At 46.2% G+C, this 27013-nt stretch overlaps 1 protein-coding gene across 2 annotated transcripts in view; it reads left to right on the top strand.

The window, feature by feature from the left end:
- Positions 1 to 27013, top strand: part of cacna1sa (calcium channel, voltage-dependent, L type, alpha 1S subunit, a) — a 42135-nt gene that overhangs the window by 8222 nt on the left and 6900 nt on the right. Inside the window, exons 4-30 of one of the 2 annotated variants that reach the window (XM_077001124.1) lie at positions 318 to 460; positions 1160 to 1312; positions 1511 to 1716; positions 1813 to 1916; positions 2077 to 2222; positions 2341 to 2422; positions 4353 to 4513; positions 4753 to 4978; positions 5264 to 5471; positions 5954 to 6074; positions 6312 to 6426; positions 6711 to 6810; positions 7056 to 7125; positions 7261 to 7393; positions 7777 to 7906; positions 8048 to 8107; positions 8320 to 8426; positions 8817 to 8904; positions 15599 to 15706; positions 15982 to 16034; positions 23274 to 23420; positions 23595 to 23796; positions 24150 to 24308; positions 24516 to 24626; positions 24744 to 24827; positions 24938 to 24997; positions 25736 to 25783. In XM_077001124.1, the coding sequence (XP_076857239.1) occupies positions 318 to 460; positions 1160 to 1312; positions 1511 to 1716; positions 1813 to 1916; positions 2077 to 2222; positions 2341 to 2422; positions 4353 to 4513; positions 4753 to 4978; positions 5264 to 5471; positions 5954 to 6074; positions 6312 to 6426; positions 6711 to 6810; positions 7056 to 7125; positions 7261 to 7393; positions 7777 to 7906; positions 8048 to 8107; positions 8320 to 8426; positions 8817 to 8904; positions 15599 to 15706; positions 15982 to 16034; positions 23274 to 23420; positions 23595 to 23796; positions 24150 to 24308; positions 24516 to 24626; positions 24744 to 24827; positions 24938 to 24997; positions 25736 to 25783 (3325 nt within the window). The remainder of the gene's footprint in view (positions 1 to 317; positions 461 to 1159; positions 1313 to 1510; positions 1717 to 1812; positions 1917 to 2076; positions 2223 to 2340; positions 2423 to 4352; positions 4514 to 4752; positions 4979 to 5263; positions 5472 to 5953; positions 6075 to 6311; positions 6427 to 6710; positions 6811 to 7055; positions 7126 to 7260; positions 7394 to 7776; positions 7907 to 8047; positions 8108 to 8319; positions 8427 to 8816; positions 8905 to 15598; positions 15707 to 15981; positions 16035 to 23273; positions 23421 to 23594; positions 23797 to 24149; positions 24309 to 24515; positions 24627 to 24743; positions 24828 to 24937; positions 24998 to 25735; positions 25784 to 27013) is intronic. The other variant, XM_077001125.1, reaches the window with a different exon arrangement.

The following is a 27013-nucleotide window of genomic DNA, read 5'->3' as shown; positions in this document are numbered from 1 at the left end:
AGTGTGTAGCAAGTGGTCATATGTAGTGTGTAACTGTGTAGTAAGTACTCGTATGTAGTGTGTAACTCTATAGCAGGTGCACATATGTAATGTGTAACTGTGTAGTGAGTGCTCATATGTAGTGTGTAGTGTGGACTGAGGGCTCATATGTAGTGGGTAGTGTGTTGTGAGTGCTCATATGTAGTGTGTAGTGTGTGTAGTGAGTGCTCATATGTAGTGTGTTGTGTATTGAGTGCTCATATATATGTAATGTGTAGTGTGGAATGAGAGTGGAATGAGTACCTAACAACGTCTCCATCTCCCTCCTTGTGTCCCAGGCTGTTCACTATCGTTGTGGATTTCATCAATAACATCAGTGGGGTGGAGGCTCCAGTGGAGCAGAAGGGTGGAGGATTTGATATGAAGGCACTACGAGCTTTCAGGGTGCTGCGGCCACTACGCCTTGTCTCTGGGGTCCCTAGTGAGTCACATGACCACCATTGATATACCACCATCACCCACTCAGAATCTACCATGATCTACCACTAACACCCACCCACAATCTACCACCAACACCTACCCATGATCTACCACCAATACCCACCCATGATCTACTGTGATCTACCACCAACACCTACCCATGATCTACCACCAATACCCACCCATGATCTACTGTGATCTACCACCAACACCTACCCATGATCGACCACCAATACCCACCCATGATCTACTGTGATCTACCACCAACACCTACCCATGATCTACCACCAATACCCACCCATGATCTACCAATACCCACCCACAATCTACCATACTATCAGCACCAACACATGATGTGCCACCAACACCTACAATCTACCGCCCACCCATCTAACACCCAACCATGTTCTGCCATCAAAATACACCCATGATCTACCACGATCTACCACCAATACCCACCAATGATCTACCACCAATACCCACCAATGATCTACCACCAATACCCACCAATGATCTACCACCAATACCCACCAATGATCTACCACCAATGCCCACCGATGATCCATTACTAACATGTATAATCTACCACCAACACTCACCCATGATATAACTCAGGGAATATGCCAGTACATTTTCGGCAGTAGAACCAGGTATGTATTATCAATGCTTTTGATAAACAAGAATGTAAATGTTCCTCCAGGCCTGCAGGTGGTGATGAGCTCCATTCTGAAGTCCATGTTACCACTGTTTCACATCTCTCTGCTGGTCTTCTTCATGGTCACTATCTATGCCATCATCGGCCTTGAGCTGTTCAAGTGCAAGATGCACAAAACCTGTTACTACACTGGCACAGGTAACACACCTCTTACTCCAGTACAACACACACCTCTCACTCCAGTACAACATACACCTCTTAATGCATTCGAACACACATCTCTTACTGTATCATTCTAAGATTGCTAGAGTTTTCTAAGTTTATCCTTAGAGTTAAATTTGACATAATCATCTTTTAAAGATATAATGCACTAGTGTGTTTCTGTGTGCCCTGCAGATGTCATAGCCACAGTAGAGAATGAGGAGCCATCTCCGTGTGCAGAAGCAGGCAATGGTCGCCGCTGCACTATGAATGGAACAGTGTGTAAGCCCGGCTGGCCGGGGCCCAACGAAGGGATCACACACTTCGATAACCTGGGCTTCTCCATGCTCACTGTCTACCAGTGCATCACCATGCAGGGCTGGACTGATGTGCTTTACTGGGTTTGTATAGCAAGGTATCATCACTAATAATTCTTTCATAATAATAATACTGAGTTTAATTTGTGTGTGTGTGTGTGTGTGTGTGTGTGTGTACAGGTTAATGATGCTATTGGGATGGAGTGGCCTTGGCTCTACTTTGTCACACTGATTCTGCTGGGTTCTTTCTTCATCTTAAACATGGTTCTGGGTGTCCTCTGTGGGTCAGTATCATGCACACTCCTTTTAATTGCTATTATCAATGCAGAGTTTGTATCATCATAATGTGTTTTTCAGTGTAGGGATGGTATGGAGTAGCATGTGAATATAAATCTGATACATGTAGGGTGTGTGTGAGTTTGTGCTTGTGTGTGTTATTTGCAGTGAGTTTACTAAAGAGCGCGAGAAAAGCTCGCGCAGTGGTGAGTACCAGCAGCTCCGTGAGCGTCAGCAGTTGGATGAAGATGTGAAGGGTTATATGGAGTGGATTACGCAGGCCGAGGTGATGGACACCGACCAGGAGGGACAAGGTAGTGTGTTTGCTCTCTGCCCAGCACAGCCACAACCATCCACACTCCTCAGAACACGACACACGACACGAGATTTAGAAGCTCATGTTTTACCCTGTTGTATCACTGTGTTCCAAAGGTCTCATGCCCCTACAAGAAGGAGCTTCAGAGACAGAGAGTCTGTTTGAGCTGGACAGTCTGAACCGCCTGATGTACTACATGTAAGACAACATAGAAAAATCAGACAAACATGAACCTGTGAGTTTAGGGTCTGTAGGGAGTAGCGTATTAGTGGGGTGGTGAATTAGGGGAGTAGTGTATTAGTGGGGTGGTGAATTAGGGGAGTAGTGTATTAGTGGGGTGGTTTATTAGGGGAGTAGTGTATTAGTGGGGTGGTGAATTAGGGGAGTAGTGTATTAGTGGGGTGGTGTATTAGGGGAGTAGTGTATTAGTGGGGTGGTGTATTAGGGGAGTAGTGTATTAGTGGGGTGGTGTATTAGGGGAGTAGTGTATTAGTGGGGTGGTGAATTAGGGGAGTAGTGTATTAGTGGGGTGGTTTATTAGGGGAGTAGTGTATTAGTGGGGTGGTGAATTAGGGGAGTAGTGTATTAGTGGGGTGGTGAATTAGGGGAGTAGTGTATTAGTGGGGTGGTTTATTAGGGGAGTAGTGTATTAGTGGGGTGGTGAATTAGGGGAGTAGTGTATTAGTGGGGTGGTGTATTAGGGGAGTAGTGTATTAGTGGGTAGTGTATTAGGGGAGTAGTGCATTAGGGAAGTAGTGTATTAGGGAGTATTGTATTGGGGGAAGTGAATTAGAGGAGTAGTGTATTAGGGAGGAAGTGTATTGGGGTGAAGTGTTTTTGGGGAGTAGTATATTAGTGGGGTGGTGTATTAGGGGGGAACTGTATTAGAGGACTAGTGTATTAGTGGGGAAATGTATTAGAGGGGATTAGTGTACTGGCGGAAGTGTATTAAGGGATTAGTGTATTGGGGGGCGTGTGTTAGGGGATTAGTGTATTAGGTAGGGACTTGGACTTTTTTTTTCAAAATTATTTAATCACATTTAAAATAGTTTTATTAGATGCAGCACAATATAACTAAAAAAAGACGCCTCAATTGTCAAATTTGATCAAGCCATTCCAAAGATATTCACATTTAAATCGGCCCTATTTTTTAATGCAATTAACCTAAATCTTGTGATCAAGAAATGTGCGCTAGTTTTAGCATGTGGCCATAGTTGCCAGGTTCGCGGTTTTCACGCCAACTTGGGCTTGTTTGAAAATCCAGCCGCGGGTAAAAATTCTGGGGTGGCGGGGTGCGTTTTTTTGGCTACATTTGACTTGGGCCACCGCGGGAGTTACAAGTCAACACAAAGAATCGATCGCGATATCTCACAGTAAAGGGCAGTAGATTAATACTTAATTAATACTTAATATTAATACTTAATTTGTCTCCATTTTAAACACTCGCCACCCCCTCTCCCGTCAATAGCTTTGGGCTAGTTTAGGCTGCTGAAGGGCGGGTTTTACACTGACTTTGTGCGAGATATTTTTATAGGACCTGGCAACCCTGGCTAGTTTTAGCATGTGGCTAGTCCGTGCCCGCCGTTATCATGGTTCATCGGACCAACACGTTGTCTTGGGACCCTTAAAACACTACCTTAAACTGTACAGACTGGGATAAAACTTAAGGAAACAATAAACAAGAATATATTGTAACGGTCCACGTATCTATTAATATCTTTTGAACAGTCCCACAATGTTTTTGAACGGTCCAAACGCGAAGTTAAAATTCAACCAGGCTCAAAAAGAAACATGAGCGCGAAATGCGAATTCTTCTAACGGGATGAGAGAAAGTGAACATTCACTTATGTCATATTACGAAAACTCTGGGAAGAACCTCCTACAAACCGATAAAAACAGCGATTTTTTTACCGCGCGCTTGCGATGACTGATTTCGCTTAGACAGCGCGACCGGAGAAAAATGGCCGCGGCTCAATCATTGTCATGCGGAAATATCCAAGTCCCTATATTAGGGGGATGTGTGTTAGGGGATTAGTGTATTAGGGGGATGTGTGTTAGGGGATTAGTGTATTGGGGGGAAGACTCCAGGCTTCTTTCCAGCCACCATTCTTTGTTGTATTACCCTTAGCCGACTTGCTCGCCGCTGGAACCGCTTGTCCAGGAGGAAGTGCCGTGTGTGGGTGAAGTCCAGGCTCTTCTACTGGCTGGTGTTTCTGCTGGTGTTCTGCAACACGCTGGTCATCGCCACCGAACACCATCAGCAGTCAGAGTCTCTCACTACATTCCAAGGTGACACAGCAGTTTAGACAAATTTCGTGATGATGTCAGGATTCACTAGGCAGTGGGGTCTGACAGCGTCTGCTCTCCCAGTATTTCACTGTGTCACTGGATAATTTAACTGTTCCATCACTGTGTTGCTGGACTGGAAGTCACAGCTATACAAATGTAACTTTTCCATCTCTGTGTTTCTATATTGCACATCACAGCTATGCTAATTTGTCGCTCCCTGCATCTGCTGTTGTCCACAGAGGACTCAAACACAGCTCTGCTTTGTCTCTTCGCCATGGAGATGGTCCTGAAGATGTACGCGCTGGGCCTGCCCTCGTACTTCCTGTCCTTATTTAACCGCTTTGACTGCTTCGTGGTGTCTGTGGGCATCCTGGAGGTCGTCCTGGTCCACATGGGCATCATGTCTGCCATGGGCATCTCCGTTATGCGCTGCATACGTCTGCTACGCCTCATCAAAGTCACCAAGTACGTGTTGTGCCAGCTCCAAGCGTATTCACAGTAACGGTCCCATTCCTGAGACATTTGCAGCAGTTTTATACCCACCTACAGCTTTATTTTCAGAACCTTTTACACATTAATTGTAATTCAAATAAAAATATGCATAATGTATAGAAATGCATTCTAAAACAAATAGAATTCCACAATATAATTGTTAGCTGATCTGGACTCAGAATAATCAGTAAGCAGCTGTCATGCTGAACACTCCATTACTTAATTAAGTGGTAATGACTGATGTTGCATATCTGTAAGGTACTGGACATCTCTCAGCAACCTGGTGGCGTCTCTGCTAAACTCAGTCCGATCCATCGCATCCCTCCTCCTCCTCCTCTTCCTCTTCATTGTCATCTTCGCTCTGCTGGGCATGCAGGTGTTTGGGGGCAAGTTTAACTTCTCTGACCAGAGAGTACGCAGGAGCAACTTTGACACCTTCCCACAGGCCCTGATCACTGTATTCCAGGTACCTGAGAGAACCCCTCCTCACTTCATCCTGAAGATCCTCCCTCGCTCTCTCTCTCTCTTTCTTTCTCTCTCTCTCCCTCTCTCTCTCTCTCTTTTGCTGTTCAGCTATCTCCTCAGAAACATTATAACTAGTTAATATGTAAACCATGTTTAGCAAAGAAGACTGTGGGATGTAGGAATGAGTAAAGGGGAGTCTGACTGTTTCTCAGGTGACGACATAATGACATGATGACATGTTGGTACATATTTTGCTGCAAGGCTTGCTGTGTGCCCTGCTTAGATTTTTAATTGTTCTTGTTTATATGTATAAGTAGCATTTATTCTCTGGATAATTTGATAGAGGAGTGCTGTAGCCACTGATCATTACATTGAAATTGTATGATATTTAGTATTTCTAATTGCCTCTCTCTCCTCACCTCCATCCCCCAACCCCTCTCTCTCTCTCTCTCTCTCTCTCTCTCTCTCTCTCTCTCTCTCTAGATTCTAACAGGAGAGGACTGGAACAGTGTAATGTATGATGGCATCATGGCTCATGGAGGTCCTGTCATTCCCGGCATCCTTGTCAGCATTTACTTCATCATTCTGTTTGTCTGTGGGAACTGTATCCTTCAGGCTAGTGTGTGTGTGTGTGTGTGTGTGTGGGGGGGGGGGGGGGGGGGGGGGGGATTAAAAGCATATGTGAGTATGTATATATGAGTCTAAGTGTGTATATGGCTGTTTGTATATATGTATGTATATGTGAGTCTAAGTGTGTGTATGGCTTTTTGTATATATGTGTGTATATGTTTGTCCATGTACTTCTGTGTTTATGTGTGCTTTCCCAAGCTGTCTAATCCAGACATCCTGCTGAATGTGTTCTTGGCTGTTGCTGTGGACAACTTGGCTGAAGCAGAGAGTCTCACGTCTGCTCAGAAAGAGAAGGCGGAGGAAAAAAAACGCAAGAAGCTGCTGAGGTGGGGTCAAAGGTCACATGCTGCGGACCCACGGGGGCAGCATGTGCTACTGCTGACCCGCTCACCTAAATGCACTGTGTGTATGCTGACCCGCTCACCTGAATGCACTGTGTGTATGCTGACCTGCTCACCTGTATGCACTGTGTCCTGTGTATGCTCCTAACGTGTGTGTACTGTGTCCTCTGTCCATATTGTCCTAACCTGCGTAAGCTGTGTCCTGCGTGTGGCATTAACTTGCGTATGCCCCACTGACCTGCAGGTATGGTTTGCTGTGTGTGCTGTAGGGCAAACATGGGTGATAAAGGTGATGAGGAGAAGTGTATGCTGTCTAAGAAACTGGCAGAGCAGAGAGCAAAGACTGAGGGCATTCCAACCACAGCCAAGGTGAGACTACATTATATACTCACACTCTGTACACACACTGACACACTGTCCACAGTAACCCACACACCGCACATACCCCAATGACACATATCCTCCACTCGTTCTACAGTGACACACACACATAGCACACAACAATAACACACAAGCTACACATTCTGTGTTAACACATAAACTACACACTCTGTAGACACTCCACTGTATGGTTCACACTGCAGACTGAATGTTTGCTTATTCTGTGTGGACAGCTGAAGGTGGACGAGTTTGAGTCCAATGTGAATGAGATCAAGGATCCTTTCCCACCTGCTGATTTCCCAGGTGAGAATCTGCTGCAGGATCTTCCCTCTGAAGCGCAGCGTCAACACAGCACCTCCTAGTGGTCATCTCAGACCTTCATACTGCACTGCTCTCTATCTACTGCCCTTTACTGTGAGGGTCTGACCCGCTACCCAGGTGACGACGAGGAGGAGGAACCAGAGATCCCAAGCAGCCCTCGGCCTCGGCCAATGGCAGACCTGCAGTTGAAGGAGACTGTGGTACCTATGCCCGAGGCCAGCTCCTTCTTCATTTTTGGCCCTCAGAACAAGTGAGAGCAGCCCTTCTGCCCAGGGCTTCGGATATCCTTTCTGCCTTGGTGTTTATTAGCCCCAGGAGGCACAGACAGATGTATTGAAAGTCATAGTAATGTTTCTTGCTGTGAAAATTAACTAGTTGAACAGGGAGCAATCCTAACTTTGCAGGAATTATTTTTTTAGATCATACTGATAGAACAGTGCAGTGAAAGAATGCTATCCTAATTATATAGAGCTTGGGGATAAGTCACAATACTGCATTAGTTTATCAAATTAGATTATCCCATGTTCCATTTCATGTCTAAGTAATTTGTCCTCAAATATTAGATATATTGTTACAGGTTATCACACTTTTCTCTGTGAGGGATTGCTTGTGAATTTAGGCTTTCTCTCCCAGGTTCCGTAAACTGTGCCACCGTATCATCAACGCTACAGCCTTCACCAACATCATCCTCCTCTTCATCTTACTCAGCAGTATCTCTTTAGCTGCTGAAGATCCTATTGACCCTGTTTCTTTTAGAAACCAGGTACAGTACCTGAGCGCCCGCTAACATGTGAAATGTAAGACACAGATAACAGTAGGCTAATGCTTGACTGTCTAGACACAGATAACAGTAATGTTTGACTGTCTAGACACAGGTAACATGTTTCCTCCTGTTGGGTTTTAGGTTCTGGCTTATGCTGATTATGTTTTCACATCAGTCTTCACTGCAGAAATTGTACTGAAGGTAATATAACATTTGAAACATCTGTGACAACTGTAACTAACAGCTGTAACATCTGTAGCTGTAATATCTGTAGCTGGTACATCTGTAACTGCAATATCTGGAACATCTGTAAGATCTGTAACATCTGTACCTGTAACATCTGTAGTGCTGCAATGTGAGCTTGACCCTTCTTCAGCTTTGTGGCTGGCTCAGATCTTCTCTGTGTATTCCAGATGACCACTTATGGTGCCTTCTTACACAAAGGCTCCTTCTGCCGAAACTCCTTCAACATCTTGGACCTCATTGTGGTCGGTGTCTCTCTGTTGTCAATGGGAATGGAGTGAGTAACAAACCTATTTATATTTACATTACATTAACATTACATTTACATACCTACTACATACAACTACAGCATTTGGCAGTTGCTCTTATCCAGAGTAACTTACAAATGTACTAGTATGACTGTATATGGGCCTGTCATATATGAAGTCCTGCAGTATGTGTGGTGATGTTCTGCAGTGTATGTGGTGATGTCCTGTAGTATCTGTGTGGTGATGTCCTGCAGTATGTGTGGTGTGGCCATGTCCCGTAGTGTGTGTGGTGTGATGATGTCCTGCAGTGTGTATCAAATCAAATCAAATATATTTGTATAGCGCTTTTCACAACACATGTTGTGTATGGTGATGTCCTGCAGTTTGTGTTGGTGCTTAGCCTGTGCTGATCTCTTCAGGTCCAGTGCCATCTCTGTGGTAAAGATTCTCAGAGTGCTGAGGGTCCTGAGGCCTCTAAGAGCTATAAACAGGGCAAAAGGGCTAAAGGTGAGTTTACAGAACTGATCTAGGGCCAGGTTCCCCTCACCACATACTCAAAACAGTTAAAGACATGAAAGATAAGCTCTGATCAGAGACCCTCTTCTATGGGTCCACCACCTGTGGGAGATGTAGTTCTAGAGGTCTGGAGCATTGTAGATTGGGCAAAGACCGAAGGCTGCTGCTTTGGCATTCTGATCCTCGGTTACTGAAGCTGGCACTTGGGACATGGAATGTAACCTCTCTGGTTGGGATGGAGCCTGAAGTGGCGCGTGAAGCTGAGAGATACAACCTAGATATAGTTGGGCTCACCTCAATGCACAGTTTGATTTCTGGATACAATCCTCTCGAGAAAGGCTGGACTTTCTTCCCTTCTGGAGTTGCTCATGGTGAAAGGCGGAGGGCAGGAGTGGGCTTAAGCTAAATATTAAGTTAAATATTAAGTTAAATATTTATTAGTGGTGGGCAGTTATCGGCGTTATCAGCGTTATCGGCATTCGATAATGTGATACACCTATCGGGCGATATAAAAAATATCGCCATTAATCTATTCTTAAAGTTTAATGGCGAGCTGGGTCAAAATAGGTAAGCAAACTATTGACAAGCCTAAAGTTGTTTGCACCTTATGCAATGCGGAATTAGTTTATTGTAGGAGTTCTACCAGTCTGAAGTACCATTTAAACACAAAGCACCCGTTTGCTAATGCTGCTGTCGTTGGGTGAAACACTGATGCAGCCCAGGGGAAGAGTCGCCACCGCCAAAAACAAGGTTATCAAGCCCTTGTACTAAATGTTGGCTTACATTTCAAATCTCATGTTTAGCTGAATAAACATGTTATCAAACCCTTTTAATGTACAGTATGTAGGCTTACAAATTCATGTTTGACTGAATATGCCCTCTTAAAGTATGTAGGCTTACAGTACTATTTTCATGTTTAACTGAATAAACCGTTGGAACATGAGTACATTTTATTGAGCACGTTTTTTTTCTTCAAGTATCGAAGTAGAACAGCTTTGTAATGTACTGCGCGAGGCAGAACAGGGAGGCGGACACAAACGCTGAGGAGAGCGAGATTTAATCAAGGGAATTCCATAATAGTAGTCATCGAAGCAGTCACGGGTCATTCATAACGGGAGGGCAATCAGAGTAACATAGGTAAACAGGCATGGTGGCACGAGGAACAAAACAAGACAGGGGAAACAACGACTAGGCAGAACACACGCTGAACACAAATACTCACGATAAAGACAAAACAGATAGCAACAGCAAAAGGCAAAGGGAACCGAGACACAAAACAACCGATCCAGACATGGGAGACACAGGGACTAATATACATAGAACTAAACTAGGAACAGGTGATAACATGGGTGTGGCAGACGAGGGAAAACCATAGAAACAGACAAGCAGGGCGGGATCCAGGAGCAGGGAACAACACAGACACGAGGGAATAGGGAAACCGAAGTGACAGCTATGAGAGGGGGTGGCATTACAGGCAGGGCCAGGGTGAGGTATGGAAGCAGGGCCGGACGAGACAGGACTGGGAGCAGACACAGGAGTGGGGCCAGGGGACAGGGCAGAGGCAAACACGGAGGCAAAGACACCATTGACAACAGAGACAGGCACGGGCACAAGGTGGGTAATGACTTTGGGAACAGACATGGGGACAGGAACCGAGACGACACCACTGGACACAGATACTGGAACAGGAACACAGACTTGGACAGACACAACCACGGGAACAGGGACCAACACGAAACCAGGGATAGGACTGGGGAGCAAAGGGAACATGGGAAACGAGACAGGACCACAGGGTGGAGCAGGGAGCACATTAAGTCCATGCCCACACGTGGGCAGCACAGTCTCCAGGGGAACAGGCGTGGCCGGCAGACGGGCAGCGGGAACGGGAACAGGTGCGGCCGGCAGACAGGCAGCGGGAACGGGAACAGGCGCGGCCAGCAGACGAGCAGCGGGAACAGGCGGGGCCGGCTGACGGGCAGCGGCAACAGGCGGGACCGGCTGACGGGCAGCGGCAACAGGCGGGATCAGCTGACGGGCAGCGGGAACAGGAACCGGCAACGACCCCCTCTGGGTCGCGAAGACAGGAGCCGGCGACGACCCCTTCCGGGTCGCGGGAACAGGAGGCGTGGTAGACCCCTTCCGGGTCGTGGGAACAGGAGGCGTGGATGACCCTCTCTGGGTCGTGGGAACAGGGCGCTGAAACGAGGAGAATCGCTCGGGGGCGGGACCGCCAAGCAGACATCCTCTGGGGGTGGAACCGCCGAGCCGACGTCCTCGGGGGGCGGGACCGCCATACTGACATCCTCGGGGGCGGAGCCGCCAAGCCGACGTGGCCACTACTCCCCACCAAAAAATACTTGGGGGTCTTGTGTGGAGTAGCTGGCGGGATCAGTGGAGGAAGGTCATCTTCCACGGGGTCCTGGGCGAGCCTGGAAGAATACACAGACACACAAGCCTCTCGGTTGCTCTCTCTGCGATGGCTCTGCCTCCCTTGAGGCGTCGGGAGCTCGCACAAGCCATTGAGAGCCAACCGAGGGTTAAGCAAACACTCGTCTGTGCACTCATTCCATCTGCCCTCGACTTGCACTACAGGTTGCTCCTCCCTGTAGTGTTCACCAAGTCGGGCAGACACATAGCGCTCAATAGGAATCTCGTCGCAAAAGTCAGTGAAGCAGTCACGGGTCATAACGGGAGGGCAATCAGAGTAACATAGGTAAACAGGCATGGTGGCACGAGGAACAAAACAAGACAGGGGAAACAACGACTAGGCAGAACACACGCTGAACACAAATACTCACGATAAAGACAAAACAGATAGCAACAGCAAAAGGCAAAGGGAACCGAGACACAAAACAACCGATCCAGACATGGGAGACACAGGGACTAATATACATAGAACTAAACTAGGAACAGGTGATAACATGGGTGTGGCAGACGAGGGAAAACCATAGAAACAGACAAGCAGGGCGGGATCCAGGAGCAGGGAACAACACAGACACGAGGGAATAGGGAAACCAAAGTGACAGCTATGAGAGGGGGTGTAGCCCTACGTGACAGAACCCCCCCTCAAAGCGTGCCACTCCGGGGCACGCAAGGGCAGACAGGACAGGGAATCAGACTAGGACAGGACAGGGAACCATGGTACATGGCGAGGCACAGGGACAGCGGACACGGGACAGGACACTATGGGACAGGACACTATGGGTCAGACTGGAGGGACAAAACCGGGCCAGGCAGGGCACAGAGACTGAGGCAGGGCAGAGACAGTGGAAACAGAGACTGGCCAGGAGCTGGGCCGAGGCATGGCATTACAGGCAGGGCCAGGGTGAGGTATGGGAGCAGGGCCGGACGAGACAGGACTGGGAGCAGACACAGGAGTGGGGCCAGGGGACAGGGCAGAGGCAAACACGGAGGCAAAGACACCATTGACAACAGAGACAGGCACGGGCACAAGGTGGGTAATGACTTTGGGAAAAAAACAAGGCAATGGAAACAATGACTAGGCAGAACACACGCTGAACACGAATACTCACGATAAAGACAAAACAGATAGCAACAGCAAAAGGCGAAAGGAACCAAGGCACAAAACAACCGATCCAGACATGGGAGACACAGGGACTAATATACATAGAACTAAACTAGGAACAGGTGATAACAATGATGACACAGGCGTGGCAGACGAGGGGAAACCATAGAAACAGACGAGCAGGGCGAGATCCAGGAGCAGGGAACAACACAGACACGAGGGAATAGGGAAACCGAAGTGACAGCTATGAGAGGGGGCATAGCCCTACGTGACAAGCTTTCTCAAGCAGTCATTGATGCATTTTGGAAAAAGGAGATGAGCCCCTGGTCTAATGCACCCTCTTAAGAAACCCTATCTCAAAGACTGACTTTTAGTCATTACTTGGGTAGCACGCATATTCTGAATGAGCCATTTTAATCTAGATTAATTTCAAGATTTCAGTGAGATTATTCTAGATTTAAAAAGTTTATCTGTGCCCACCCCTAATATTTATGCATATACTCTAAATTATTCGAAAAAATTCACTTTTTTATCACATTATTTAATGGTTGTTTATTTTCAAAACGCCCAATCTTAACGTCTTCATGTTCTCTCGTGTTTCACCCTGGAATTACAAGAGGTTTGTTAATGTAATACAAGAGAACTGTTCAGTCAGATAGCTATTTGTTGTGAGAGTCGCGCGCTACGGTCATTCACGAAAGTACAATCCAGCCTTTACTCATAGCTCCCTAGCTCGCTGCCTGTCTGTTAGAGTTTTCCCCTGTAGACAAGAGGGTTGTTTTCCTGTGGGGAATGGGCCCTGACTGTTGTTTGGGCTTATGTGCCAAATGGCAGTTCGGAGTACCTGGCTGTCTTGGAGACTTTGGAGGGGATACTGGAAGGTGCCCCTTCTGGGGATTCCATTGTTCTGCTGGGGAATTCAATGCTCACATGGGCAATGATAGTAGGACCTGGAAGGGCATGATTGGGAGGAACGACCTCCCCGATCTACACCCAAGTGGTGTTAAGCTATGAGACTTCTGTACTTGTCACAGTCTGTCCATAACGAACACCGTGCACTGCACATAGCACCAGGATACCTTAGGCCGCAGTTTGATGATCGACTTTGTAGTGTCGTTGGACTTGCATCCATGTGTCTTGGATTGTCTTGGACATTCGGGTAAAGAGAGGAGCTGAGCTGTCAACCGATCACCACCTAGAAGGCAGGTGAGGAAGCCGGACAGACCTGACAGACCCAAACGTATTGTGAGGGTTTGCTGGGAATGTCTGGCAGAGGAACCTGTCAGAAAGACCTCTAACTCTCAGAGCTTTGATCACATCCTGAGGGAAGCCGGAGACATTGAGTCCGAGTGGGCTTTGTTCTGTGCCAAGGGGATTGCGGCTCTGACCATCATGGAGGCAAAAACAGTGTGGGAAGAGTTCAGTGAGGCCATGGAAAGTGACTTTCGATCGGCTCTGAGAACATTCTGGCAAACCGTCAGGCAACTCAGGTTCCCAACCAACACTGTATACATTGACGCTAGGCATCTGCTGATCTTGAATGGGGATGTCATCAGGCGGTGGAAGGAATACTTTGAGGATCTTCTCAATCCCACCACCACGCCTTTCATAGAGAAAGCAGAACTGGGGGACTTGGGTAAGAGTTCATCCATCACTCCAAGGTGGCCAGTTGTGAAACTCCTTGGCACAAAGGCTCTGGGGCTCTGAGATCTGCCCTGAGTTCTTTAAGATGGATATTGTGAGAATGTTCTGGCTGACACGCCTTTGCAACATCACATGGACATTGGGGCAGTGCCTCTGGACTGGCAGACCGGGATGGTGGTTCCCCTTTTTAAGAAAGGGGACTGGAGGGTGTGCTCCCACTATCAGGGAATCACACTCTTCAACCTCCCAGGTAAGATCTATGCAGTTATACTGGAGAAGAGAGTCCTGTCAGAAGGCGAATATTGGTTGGAATAGGAATCTCGGTTGGAGAGTTCTGTCATTGTCGTTGAACACTGGACCAGCTTTTCAGCCTAGCGAATGTCCTAGAGGGTGCATGAGAGTTTGCTCAACCAGTCCACATGTGTTTTGTGGATTTGGAGAAGTCATTCATGTCCCTCTGGGATTCCTCTGAGGGGTGCTCCAGGAGTATAGGGTACTGGGCCCACTGCTACAGGCTATCCAGTCCCTGTACAATTGGAGCACATGGTTCACATGGCCAACAGTAAGTCAGACTGGTTTCCAGTTGGGGTTGGACTCCGTCAGGGCTGCCCTTTGTCACTGATTCTGTTCATAACATTTATGGACAAAATTTCTCTCCGTAGCCAAGTGGCAGAGGGGGTTTGGTTTGGTGGCCTCAGGATTCCGCGTCTCCTTTTTACAGATGATGTGGTCCTGTTGGCATCATCAGGCCAGGATCTACAGCTCTTGCTGGATCATTTTGCACCCAAGTGTGAGACGGCCGGGATGAGAATCAGCATCTCTAAAACTTAAACCATGGTACTCGGTCAGACAAGGGTGGAGTGCCCTCTCTGGGTCGGGAGTGAGTCCTTGCCTCAAGTGAAGGAGTTTAAGTACCTCTGGTTCTTGTTCACGAGTGAGGGAAGGATGGAACGAGAGATTGACAGGCGGATAGGTGCTGCAGCTGCAGTGTTGCAGACGCTGGACCAGACTGTTGTGATGAAGAGAGAGCTGAGCTAAAAGGCAAAGCTCTCGATTTATTGGTCAATCTACGTTCTGATTCTTACCTATAGTCACAAGCTCTGGGTAGGGACCAAAAGAATGAGATCACGAATTGAAGTGGCTGAAATGGATTTTCTCTGCAGGGTGTCTGGCCTCTCCCTTATAAGACGCTTATAAGAGTCGCTGCTCCTCCACATAGAGAGGAGCCAGTTGAGCTGGTTCGGGCATCTGATCCAGATGCCCCCTGGGAAGACCCAGGACATGGTGGAGGGATTATATCGCTCGTCTGTCCTGGAAACACCCCCAGAAAAGCTGGAAAAGGTGGCCGGGGAGAGGGAGACTTGGGCCTCTTTGCTTAGGCTACTGCTCCATGACCTAGACCTGGATATGTGGTTGAAAATGGATGGATGGATGGATGGATGGATGATCAGAGACCAGAATTTTGACACAAATGTCAATGCAGTATAATCCTGTGTTTTGTCTCCTGTGTTCCAGCATGTGGTCCAGTGTGTGTTTGTGGCTATTAAGACCATTGGAAACATTGTATTGGTTACAATGCTCCTGGACTTCATGTTCGCCTGCATTGGAGTCCAGCTCTTCAAGGTAAGAAGCTCAGAAACCAGACCCAGTGAGGAGATAGCAGGTTTAGAGAGAATGCTGTAAATGTGCTATGAATATGCTGTCACAAAAAGCACAAACATTTATACTTTCATGCATTTTGTGACGGTTCTCTCGGTTTTCTCATTTCCCATAAATAAATTTCTGTTTCCTGTTGCTGTGATGTTGAGTGTCTGCTGTGATGTTGATAGTGTTTGCTATTGCTGTGATGTTGATAGTGTTTGGAGGCCTTGTGGTTTGACAGATTTTTTTGTTCACAGGGTAAATTCTATGCATGCACAGATCCACTCAAAATGACTGAAGCAGAATGTCAGTAAGTTCATCTCCTTCTGTCCTTCTCTTTTATTGTAGAGGGGGGTGTAACAAAGCCATACAATGAGAGATTAGAACAATAAGTATCTAGAGATCTGGTGTGAGATGATTTATAGCATAACAAATTTGGAATCTTGTTCTTACACTTAGTCAATAAGTTACAGTCATTCACTTTTAACATGGGTATTGAAACAGTTACCTCAGAATATACAATGACATTTTGAGTAACTGAATCAATACTAAAGGAATCGCTTTGCACACCACCTTAAAAGGATGATAACTTTTAAAAGATCACAATCTAAAAGATTGTGACGCTCGATGCAGGAGGAACGACGAATGTCAATTGTGGCACGTTAAACGTTTAATAACACTTGACAAACACGTGAAGCTCCGTGCGGAGTGCAAACAGTACATACACCTTTCACACAGGCACGAAACTTTAGACAAAGACGAGCACAAGACACCGCGTTAACGCACATTAAATAGGTGAATTACACAGACCCACGTGACCTCGAGACAAGGCACAGGTGTAACCACGAACACGCTCACAAACAACCCACACCCACGGAAGTACAAACATGGACATAACGACACGCAGGCGACGTAACGGCACGCCCACAGGGAAGGGTCCGGAGCTGTTCCGTAACAGAACCCCCCACCAGGGGCTCGCTACTCCCGGAGCGTCCCGCGTAGCGGGAGTGCCCTGAACAAACACCGACGGGCAGGTCCGGAGCGCTGGGTGTCGCTCCGGGCGCACCTGCGCCCTCTTGCCGTGATCGCGGCGCTTCTGCCGCTCCTCCGGGTGTTACCGGAGGACGTGTCCTTCGCCGCGCGCTGGCTGCTGTACGAGGCGGCGCTTTTGCCCCTCCTCTGGGTGCTACCGGAGGACGCGTCTTTCGCCGCGTGCTGGCTGCGGCACGATGCGGCGCTTTTGCCGCTCCTTGGAGAACCACCGGGAGGCTTGCCCCGCGCCGCGTACCGGGAGCTGTACGAGGCGCCTCTGCCGGCGCCCTGAAACCCCACTTCTGGCCGCCAGCGAAGCCAGCGCTTCCCCGCGCCTCTCGGGGTGGCGTCCTCTCGCCCCCTGACGTCTCCATCTCCTCCTCCTCCTGCGAGAGCTCCTGACCCAGTGACATCGGCTCCTCGGAGTTCGGGGAGCACGACCAGCTCATCTCACTCCCCTCCGAAGGCGCGCAGGGACCCTCCACTCTGACCGGGCGCCCCTTCTCCGACCTAACGGTCTTTTCGGGGCAGACAGAGAGGTCGTCGTCGTCTTCTTCCTCGCCGGAGTAGACAGTGGGTGTAGAACACTCTGACGGCGGAGGGCTGACGTCTCTCTCCTCTTTGCCGTAGTAGCCGGTGGGAGTAGAACACTCTGACGGCGGAGGGCTGACGTCTCTCTCCTCTTCGCCGTAGTAGACGGTGGGAGCTGAATACACGGACGGCGGAGGGCTGACGTCTCGTTCTTCCTCGCCGTAGTAAACGGTGGAAGTTGAACACTCTGACGGCGGAGGGCTGACGTCTCTCTCCTCCTCGCCGTAGCAGACGGTGGGAGCAGAATACACGGACGGCGTATAACTGGCCCCGTCGTCCACTTCTTCCTCTCCCGACTCGTCACTCCCCGAGTCGAGCTCGGGAGGTGTCGCGGCCACCATACCCGCGTACACCACCAGAGGGCCCCCTTCGCCCTCATCACCGCTTGCCGGGGGGGAGGACTCCCCTCTCAATGCACGGAGTCCCTCTCGCCACGCAGCTTCAAAGAAGGGGTCCCCTCTTAAATCCTCCTCAGGGTATGCCGGGGGTGGAGAGCGGTGCCTCTCCATCCACACCCTTCGTGCGGCCAGCCGAAATACTCCCGCCTCTTCTTCATCTCCGGCCATCGAAGCCTGACGCAGCAGGTCCTGCTGCTGCTTCACCCCTACTGGGACGGGGGTGTCGTGGTGGCGTGCGGGGGAAGAAGAGTGGTGGTGTTTCACCTTCCTCTTCCCCTTCTTGCACGCAGATGTGTAGCCTGGCATTTTTCGGCTCGTCTTTCTGTGACGCTCGATGCAGGAGGAACGACGAACGTCAATTGTGGCACGTTAAACGTTTAATAACACTTGACAAACACGTGAAGCTCCGTGCGGAGTGCAAACAGTACATACACCTTTCACACAGGCACGAAACTTTAGACAAAGACGAGCACAAGACACCGCGTTAACGCACATTAAATAGGTGAATTACACAGACCCACGTGACCTCGAGACAAGGCACAGGTGTAACCACGAACATGCTCACAAACAACCCACACCCACGGAAGTACAAACATGGACATAACGACACGCAGACGACGTAACGGCACGCCCACAGGGAAGGGTCCGAAACAAAGATTCTTTACCAAAAAATACCTTTCATACCAATCTTGCCTAAATATTGACCTCCTACCAACTGTAATTGCCCTATTATTCCATAATGTTGAAATATCATTTTCCAGAAATGAAGAAGTTTGTGGAAGTATGATAGTTTGTGGAAGTATGAGAAATGGAATATTTCAAAGTCACACATAATTCAATTCCTCCCAGCTTTGTAAAAATGGAACCAGCAATATGAAACCACATTGAATTTTGTTGCATAATAAAAGGTCTTTAGGCATTTATTCCTAAATGCACCAACCATAGCTTGAAGGTCCAATGTATTAATACCACCCTTGTCAATTAATGTAGGTCTTATTTTTCCAGAAAAACTGAAAAATAATAGAGTTGGCTTTCCTTATATTTTGTAGTGATATATACATGGAATTACATGGATAGACAACCTTGGAAATGCCATCTGCTTTAGTCAACAGATTTCTTCCAAAAATAGTCAAATCCCTTCTAAACTAACAGCTAAGCCTTTTTTCATATTTACAGTACTAAGTGGTTTGAGATGTTAACATCTCTTCTGAATACGTCCTTAGATACTAATATTCTACTAAATATTTAACATCTGACAGGCAAGAAGTATGAAAATAAAAAATAAACAATCACACCAGTCTCAGGGAAAAGGGGGGATTTAATGGATAAAGTGCACAAAACAAAACCTGTGACATACTCCAAATTAAGGGTACAATGAACAGCAGTCAAGTGGTACAAAGACAAGACATATATAGACAGACAAATGGTATCGGGGATCCTAATAGGCCCCACCCACTTGAGGGACAAAACGCAACACCAACAGGACAACATAAACTACTGCCGCTGCAGACGGATGTGGCCGGCAGGGGGTCTCCATATGGTGACAACTTCATTTTCAACCGTAATTGATTAAATGTTTTTATGCATACAATTATAAATGGGAAGAGCCTAAACCTGAAGCCTTGAAGAATAGCTAGACTGTATTAAGGGGGTCTTTTAACCATTAAATCATTTTAAGACAATGCAGTATGATCTTGTATTCTCAATCAAAAATGTTAATTCCTTGCAACAAATGACTATTATTGATTTGAAGGGCTAATACAAAACAGAGGAAGACAACCAAGTAAACGTGAATGTACGTAATGGAAAATATACACACTAACAGTAAACAGAACTACTTATAAGGACAGAACCTATACAACAACTTAAAATCAACAGGGAACAAAACGGACATAAGAATACAAATACTCGGGGTACTGAATGCAGGGAACACTCTGAACAGTAGACACGGGACACCGAATGAACAACACAAAACCGAAAGCATAAAAGCAGAACTAAACGTAAGGACTGGGAATAGGCAACGGGTAAACATTCAACGGAGAACGACAAACGAAACTAAGATGCTGGCGACAGAACTACGGAGCTACACGGCAGAAGAGAGGCATATAAGGATTATCATAGGACTAGGAAAGAACGAACCTGACCGGGGTGAAGGGGAAACGGTAAGAACTAACAAACAAACACCGAGAGACAGAGAAAGGAAAAGAGAGCCGGATACGGAGCACGAACGAGAACGCTGACAAGAATACAACAGAGAATAATAAGAGGCAGAGAAGAACAGAGAGAGCAGGGCTGGGCAAGGAGGTACTCACAACACAATGACCGACAATGAGGGATCAAACAGAGGGGATTAAATACACTGAAAGAGGGGAGAGAAACGAGACTCAGGTGGAAACACTGAGGACAGGGGCGTGACAGACAGAAGCAGGGTGTCCGCGGGGTTGTAAAAAGTATTAAAAGGTAGTAAATTCAGTTGGCCAAAATTAAGGCCATTAAAAAGTATTAAAAAGTATTAAGCTTCATCTGACGAGGTATTAAATTTTCGAACGCTCATCCAACTGCCTAGACATTTTTGAATTTGTGTTAAGTGCAGGCCTTTCTCCTAAAATTAATCAAATTAGATTTATTTACATGTTACTAGCAGTGATATCACGAGACGTGACCTGATGTTTGTCCGCACACGCGCCAGTCACCTAAATACCGGCTGGTTTGCCGCCAAACCTGTTAGCGAAACTCTGGGATTTAAACAGTCATGAAAATCTGTAACCTGTTTTGAAGTTGAAAAGGGTGACCTACGCGAATCGTTTAGATCCGTTTTTTTTTTTTTTGTGGTGCGGGAGTTCGGGAGATTTACATATATATATATATATATATATATATATATATATATATATATATATATATATATATATATATATATATATATAAATTATCATATTGACTTAATAAGCAAACAGAGCACTTCCAAAATTTCAATGGCACAGTTGGCCACCCAATATCAGAAACAGGTAGATTTGTCCCACCCAAAAATTAAACCACAGAAACTGTTTAAAAACGTTTTTTCTAAAAGCGCGGTTTGGCAGCGCTGTGTTTGTAGTTAGCAACTTGTCAGGTGCTCTCTGGGTCTCTCGCTTTCTTAAGGCTTGTGTTGAGATGTTCAGAAATATCCCGCACTCATAGCGTCACTGACCCGAGCTCTCGCCTCGCTGCAGCGGCAGGTAGTTTGCGCCAGCGTTAAACGTGAGGTCGGTGATAAGAGCAATGAATAGACAACCGTATGACCATATATATGACAATAAAATAGCTTTATTGTAATGTGCTGTTATGGTAACAGACTAGGAGGGTTTGGGTTAGCTAACGTTTATATTAACGCTTGTCAGAAAGCTCTCTGAAACGTAAAGTTACATTACTCTCTGGCCACGTCCCAAACTGCAGACTGCTACTACACTTAATGTGTAAAAAATAAAATATAATAAATAAAACAAATAAACAAACAAATAAATAAAAGGACACCATGATTTGAAGTGTTTTCAGTAGTGCAGTATGTAATGTTCCAGAGTGTGCTGTTTGGGGACACAGCCTTACTGTCTAACATTAATGTTAGTCTTGTCTATTCAGGAAACCTTAACATACTTTTTTTTTTGTCATTTCATTTCAGCATGCCACCAAAGAAAAAAATAAAACCACAGGACACAACACTCCTCTGAGTTTTTAAAAAAAGAGTGGAAATAGTTTAAGAGTTTAGAAATAATAATAATAATCATCATCAAACCTGTTGTTATATTATTTTAAATATTATGTATCCCCTTTTTAGGAGAGTACTGGTACAAAGATACAGTAACAGTGCATAAGCTGCAGAGATCATTCGTGCTTTGCCTTCAGAGGTACATGGATTATTTGGGCAAGTGGAAGCTCTGGCCAGGTTGCTTTTAGTAGTCCCTGTTTCATCCTCTGAGGCAGAGAAACGTTTTTGGGTTATATCTGAATATAATCCATACATTGCATGCATACTTTATTTAAAGTTTGTGGACAACAGTATCATGTTGTATTTTGTTTATTATTTGCAATTTACTGTAATTCCACAAATGTTCTATGTCACTATACATACAGTGATTAACTACCTTACCTACAGTGGAATCAGTTTATATAATTATTTTAGAGGATAGGGTGGGCTTTGATTTGATAGCAAATGTTTCATCGTCCCCCATGTCAAACCCGCTCCTAACGTCCTTGCGTAATGGTAATCGCCGTATCCCCATGCCATCACCTGTCATCACCCGGCCTTCTCACCTTTTTAACCCCTGACCAATTTTCATACCTGTTTTAAGACTGGTTTAGGCCAGTTTTAGGCTAGTGGTTAGCAACAACCGAGAGGCCACTTCAGTCGCCGCTTTGTCATGCTGGTATTAAAAAATATTTTGTAGGTATTAAAAAGGTATTAAAAAGGTATTAAATTCAACTTAAGAATCTCTGTATATACCCTGAGAAGGAAAACCAAGGAAACGAGAAAACAAGGCGGGACACGACACGGGACTGGGAAGGAGGGTGGAGCTGGACGTAACACTTGTCATATGTGTTCTCCTCTTCAGCTCACCCCACAGGTTTTCTATTAGGTTGAGGTTTGGGGACTGAGATGGTCATGAGAGGAGCTTTATTTTGTGCCTTGTGAACTATTTTTGGGTAGATTTGGCCACATGTTTAGGGTAATTAACTTGCTGAAAGACCCAGTGACGACCCATCTTCAGCTTTTGGGCAGAGGCGACCAGATTCTGATTCAAAATGTCCTGATATTTCAAAGAGTTCATGATTCCATGTATCCTTACAAAGTTCCCAGTTCCTTTGGAGGAGAAACATCATCACCGATCCTCCCTGATTTATGAAGGTCATCACACATATGCTTTACTTGAGTAATGTGTTCTCTTGTCTTTCCCATGTTTAAGCGTGAATAAGAGAAATCTCTTACCTCTGTATAATGCCATATTTATACCCCAGGGATACAGAAAGTGATTACTTACTAATTAAAGGTTCCTAGATACTTTGATCTTTGTTAGTGAATTGACCACCAGCAGAATGGTCTTGCCAATACAGTCATTGTGAGGGTTTTTATTGCCTTTCTCATACTTTTTTGGATGGTGAGGTTTGATTGAAGTGTGTGCCTGGTTGATTTTTTCAGCCTTAGACATCTGCTCATAAATTTCAAAGTTTGTAACTTCACTGTTTCCATTGTTGTTCGCTCTGGGGAGAGTGGCCAGATCATAGCCGTGGTCATCCATTTTAACTTGTTTCTTAAAGTTGACAAAAAAAACTTGTGTAGTTGTATTTGTCGCAAAAAAAAAAAAAAAAAACACCAGGGTTCCCAAAGCTTTCAATTAACACGCTGTGTGAAGCAAAATGTGCACAAATTTGTAGTCAAGCACCATTTACACTGGAGCCTGCAAAATGCAACTGCTTACTCTGCCATGTTCTCATGTTGTGATGTTTAGTGGTGTTGGAATGATAATTCTCTTACTCTACATCACCTCTCTCAGGGGCAACTTCATCAAGTATGAGGAGAAGGCGCTACACGACATGGTGATCCGCCGCCGAGAGTGGACCAACAGCGACCTCAACTTTGACAATGTGCTGAGTGGCATGCTGGCGCTCTTCACTGTGTCCACATTCGAGGGCTGGCCCAAGTACTGCCTACATACTCCCATCAAATACCCCCCTCACACATCACATCTTTGCCCCCTCGCATATCAGATACCCCCACCTCAAACTTCAGCATACCTGGACTCTGTACACCTTTTTCATCTATATTCTACAGGAATGTGTATGAACGTGTTTTTTCATCACTGCTGTGTGTGTAGGCTGCTGTATAAAGCCATTGACTCCAGCATGGAAGATGTTGGCCCTGTGTACAACAACCGCACTGAGATCTCCATCTTCTTCATCGTCTACCTTATCCTCATCGCCTTCTTCATGATGAATATCTTCGTCGGCTTCGTCATTGTCACCTTCCAGGAGCAGGGAGAGCAGGAGTACAAGAACTGTGAACTGGACAAGAACCAGGTAGATGCACCACCCAGCTACACAGGTACAGCCCCTACCTGCACACGTACACCACCCAGCTACACAGGTACAGCCCCTACCTGCACACGTACACCACCCAGCTACACAGGTACAGCCCCTACCTGCACACGTACACCACCCAGCTACACAGGTACAGCCCCTACCTGCACACGTACACCACCCAGCTCTTCAGGTACAACACATCCACCCACCCAGATGTAGCCCTGGTTCACTTTAGGTTGGCTGTATTGAAACAGCATGTTTAACTATGGAAAGTAGTGTGACAGAATTCAGGCTTTATCTCTACATACATGTGTACTGTAGGTACATGTGTGTTTGTGTCCTCTCTCCAGCGCCAGTGTGTGCAGTACGCTTTGAAAGCTCGTCCACTGCGATGCTACATTCCCAAGAACCCCTACCAGTACCAGGTGTGGTACATAGTCACGTCCTGCTACTTCGAGTACCTCATGTTCCTCCTCATCATGCTCAACACCATGTGCCTGGGCATGCAGGTATGGCCACGCCTCCTGTCTATTACCACGCCCCTTTTCTGTTACCATGCCATGTCTGTTGCTGCGCCTCTTCTGCATGTAAAAAAATCAGCCGTGCTCATAAGACTTCTACATCAACACCATCTTATTTTCTGAATGCCCAGAATATTGTTGGCTCACTTCCTCTATGGTCTACTGTTCTGTTGTATATTATTTGTTCTCTTCCAGCACTGTAACCAGTCGGAGCACATCACGCACCTGTCGGACATGCTGAACGTGATTTTCACCGTGCTCTTTACTGGAGAGTTGATTCTTAAGCTAGGAGCCTTTAAGGCCAAGGTCAGGTCACTGTACTGTCTGTGATGCCTCAGAGAAAATGAAATAGATTTTTTCAATGCACATATGTCAGCTAATGTAAGGATACTTTATAAAAATTTATTCCTCTTTATTTTCCAGGGCTATTTTGGGGATCCCTGGAATGTGTTTGACTTTGTCATCGTTGTGGGCAGCATTGTTGATGTCATTCTGAGTGAAATTGATGTATGTATCATTCATGAATCTTTTAGTACTACCTGCAGGTTAATATAAGAGCTTCACATAGACACCACTATGTTGACTGTTTGGACTGTATCTATCCCATGATTTGCCAGCGGCACTCTAGCCACGCCCCCCTGCCAGCCGTCCTCTTCAACTCTAGCTCACCTGAGACGGTCAGTACCTGTACCTGTCTCCCTTGGCTCTGCCCTCAGCCCCACCCACCACTACTGTGTGGTGCGCAGCTGTCAATCATTTAAATCACCCGCCAGCACTGTTCCAGCTCTGCCTGTTTTCTGACCACGCCTCCTCCCATACACCTGTGTTTTGACCACGCCTCCTCCCATACAGCTGTGTTCTGTCACACCTGCAGTCATGCCTTCACCTGGCTTTCATTTCTGTTACAACAGCAGCGTAGTCACTTTATGCTGTAGTCTCATGTGGGATGATTCTTTACTCAGACAGATTATTGAGAACAATTTAATGAAGTTAATTCAGACTGAGCTTTGTAATGGAGAAGAAAGCTTCACAACGTCCGCTGTGTTATCCATTTGATCAGAAACTCTTTTCTCTGGTGATCATTTTTCTTTGTATTTGTCTCCCATATTCATTCCTCCGTGCACACACTCTGCATACGGCATACACACACACACATGCAGTCACATGTGAACTAACTCTTCTTCCTACATCCCTCTCTTTATTCCTCCCTCCCTTTATCTCTCTCTCCACCCCTCCCTCCTTCTCTTTCCTTTCTTTCTTTCTCTTTGCCTTTATTTCTTTTCTCTATATACCCTATATTGCTATCGCTGTGTTCCCACATTCCCACATCTCCTTTCTCTTCTTCATCTCTCTCCCACCCACCCCCCACCCCCCTCAATCTCTTTCTCTCTCTCTTTCTCTCCCTCCTGCTGCAGGCTGCCATGGCTGCCCAGGGAGGACTCTACTGTCTGACTGGTTGTGCGGTAACTGTTGCTTAGCGCAGCCTGTTGTTACACTTAGTTACGGTGCTAATTGTAGTGTACCTTAGATTTGCTGTGTGGTTGGCCTGGGCATGGTATGGTATGTGGTGTTACCTTCAGAAGTGTTTTAGATCAGATTTCCTCCTGAACCTGCATGTTATTGCCTGTAATGTTTAGTTGAGAGTCTAGAAGTGACATTTGGTCATGGGCCATGGTGATTATATACGTTCCATCTCCCAGCCCCGTCGACAGGGGGGGACAACCGGGTCTGTTGTCCCGGGCCCTAGGGCCAGGGGGGGCCATCAAAGAGCCCAGCAATTTATTTTTTATTTAAAGTCTATAATTTTTAAATAATCTTGAAATCTTTCATTAATATAAAATTATGTACTCATAATAAGCTCAATGGCTCAATATATGTTTTTTACCTATCTGCATATTTTCCATTAAGTGCATACACCCCCGCCTCCCACTGGAAAATGGTTTGATCCAGCACCGACCGTAGCCGGCTGGTACTGGCCCAACAGCGGGAAATACAGTGGTGGATAGTTAAAGTAAATACAGAAATCTGGAGCGCAGAAAAGAAAGGAAAAACATTTACCTGACGAATTTTAATGTTGCATTGTGTTCCAGGTTTGAAAAGTGCTGGAATTTAGGCTAAAGTACTTGAAAAGGCTTGAAATTGTAACTACTTTGTTTCACAACAAATAGCTGTCTGACTGAACAGTTCTCGTGAAGACATTAAGATTGGGCGTTTTGAAAATAAACAACCATTAAATAATGTGATAAAAAGCGAATTATTTCGAATCATTTCGAGTATATGTATAAATATTTAACTTAATTAAGTTTAACGTGCTGGAAAATATTGAAATGGACCTTTAAAGTGACGTACACGTGCTTGAATTCTACCTTGTAAAGGTGTATGAACCCTACAAACATGACTTTGTTCATGGCGCTGAAGCGCGACTCGCGCGAAGTTACAAAATTCGAGAGGTGCACGACCTTGCGAACCGACAGCGCGCGAGGCATTACGTCATTTTCGCGCGAACCCTCGCGCCGCTGGCGATGCGTCAAGTATAAACCAGTCAGCTGTCAGAAACAGCTTTGATATGTGGCTATATTATATACTGTAATATGGGGGGGGCACATGAAACTTTCTTGTCCCGGGCCCCTGCAAGACTGTCAACGGGCCTGCCATCTCCAATCAGAAATGTCTCAGAGTTTTAGAGTTAGATA

The sequence above is a fragment of the Brachyhypopomus gauderio genome, chromosome 1, assembly GCF_052324685.1.
Source record: "Brachyhypopomus gauderio isolate BG-103 chromosome 1, BGAUD_0.2, whole genome shotgun sequence".
In the NCBI taxonomy this organism is placed as follows: Eukaryota; Metazoa; Chordata; class Actinopteri; order Gymnotiformes; family Hypopomidae; genus Brachyhypopomus; species Brachyhypopomus gauderio.
Note: the sequence above shows the minus strand (reverse complement) of the source record. Positions and strands in the feature narration are given on the sequence as shown.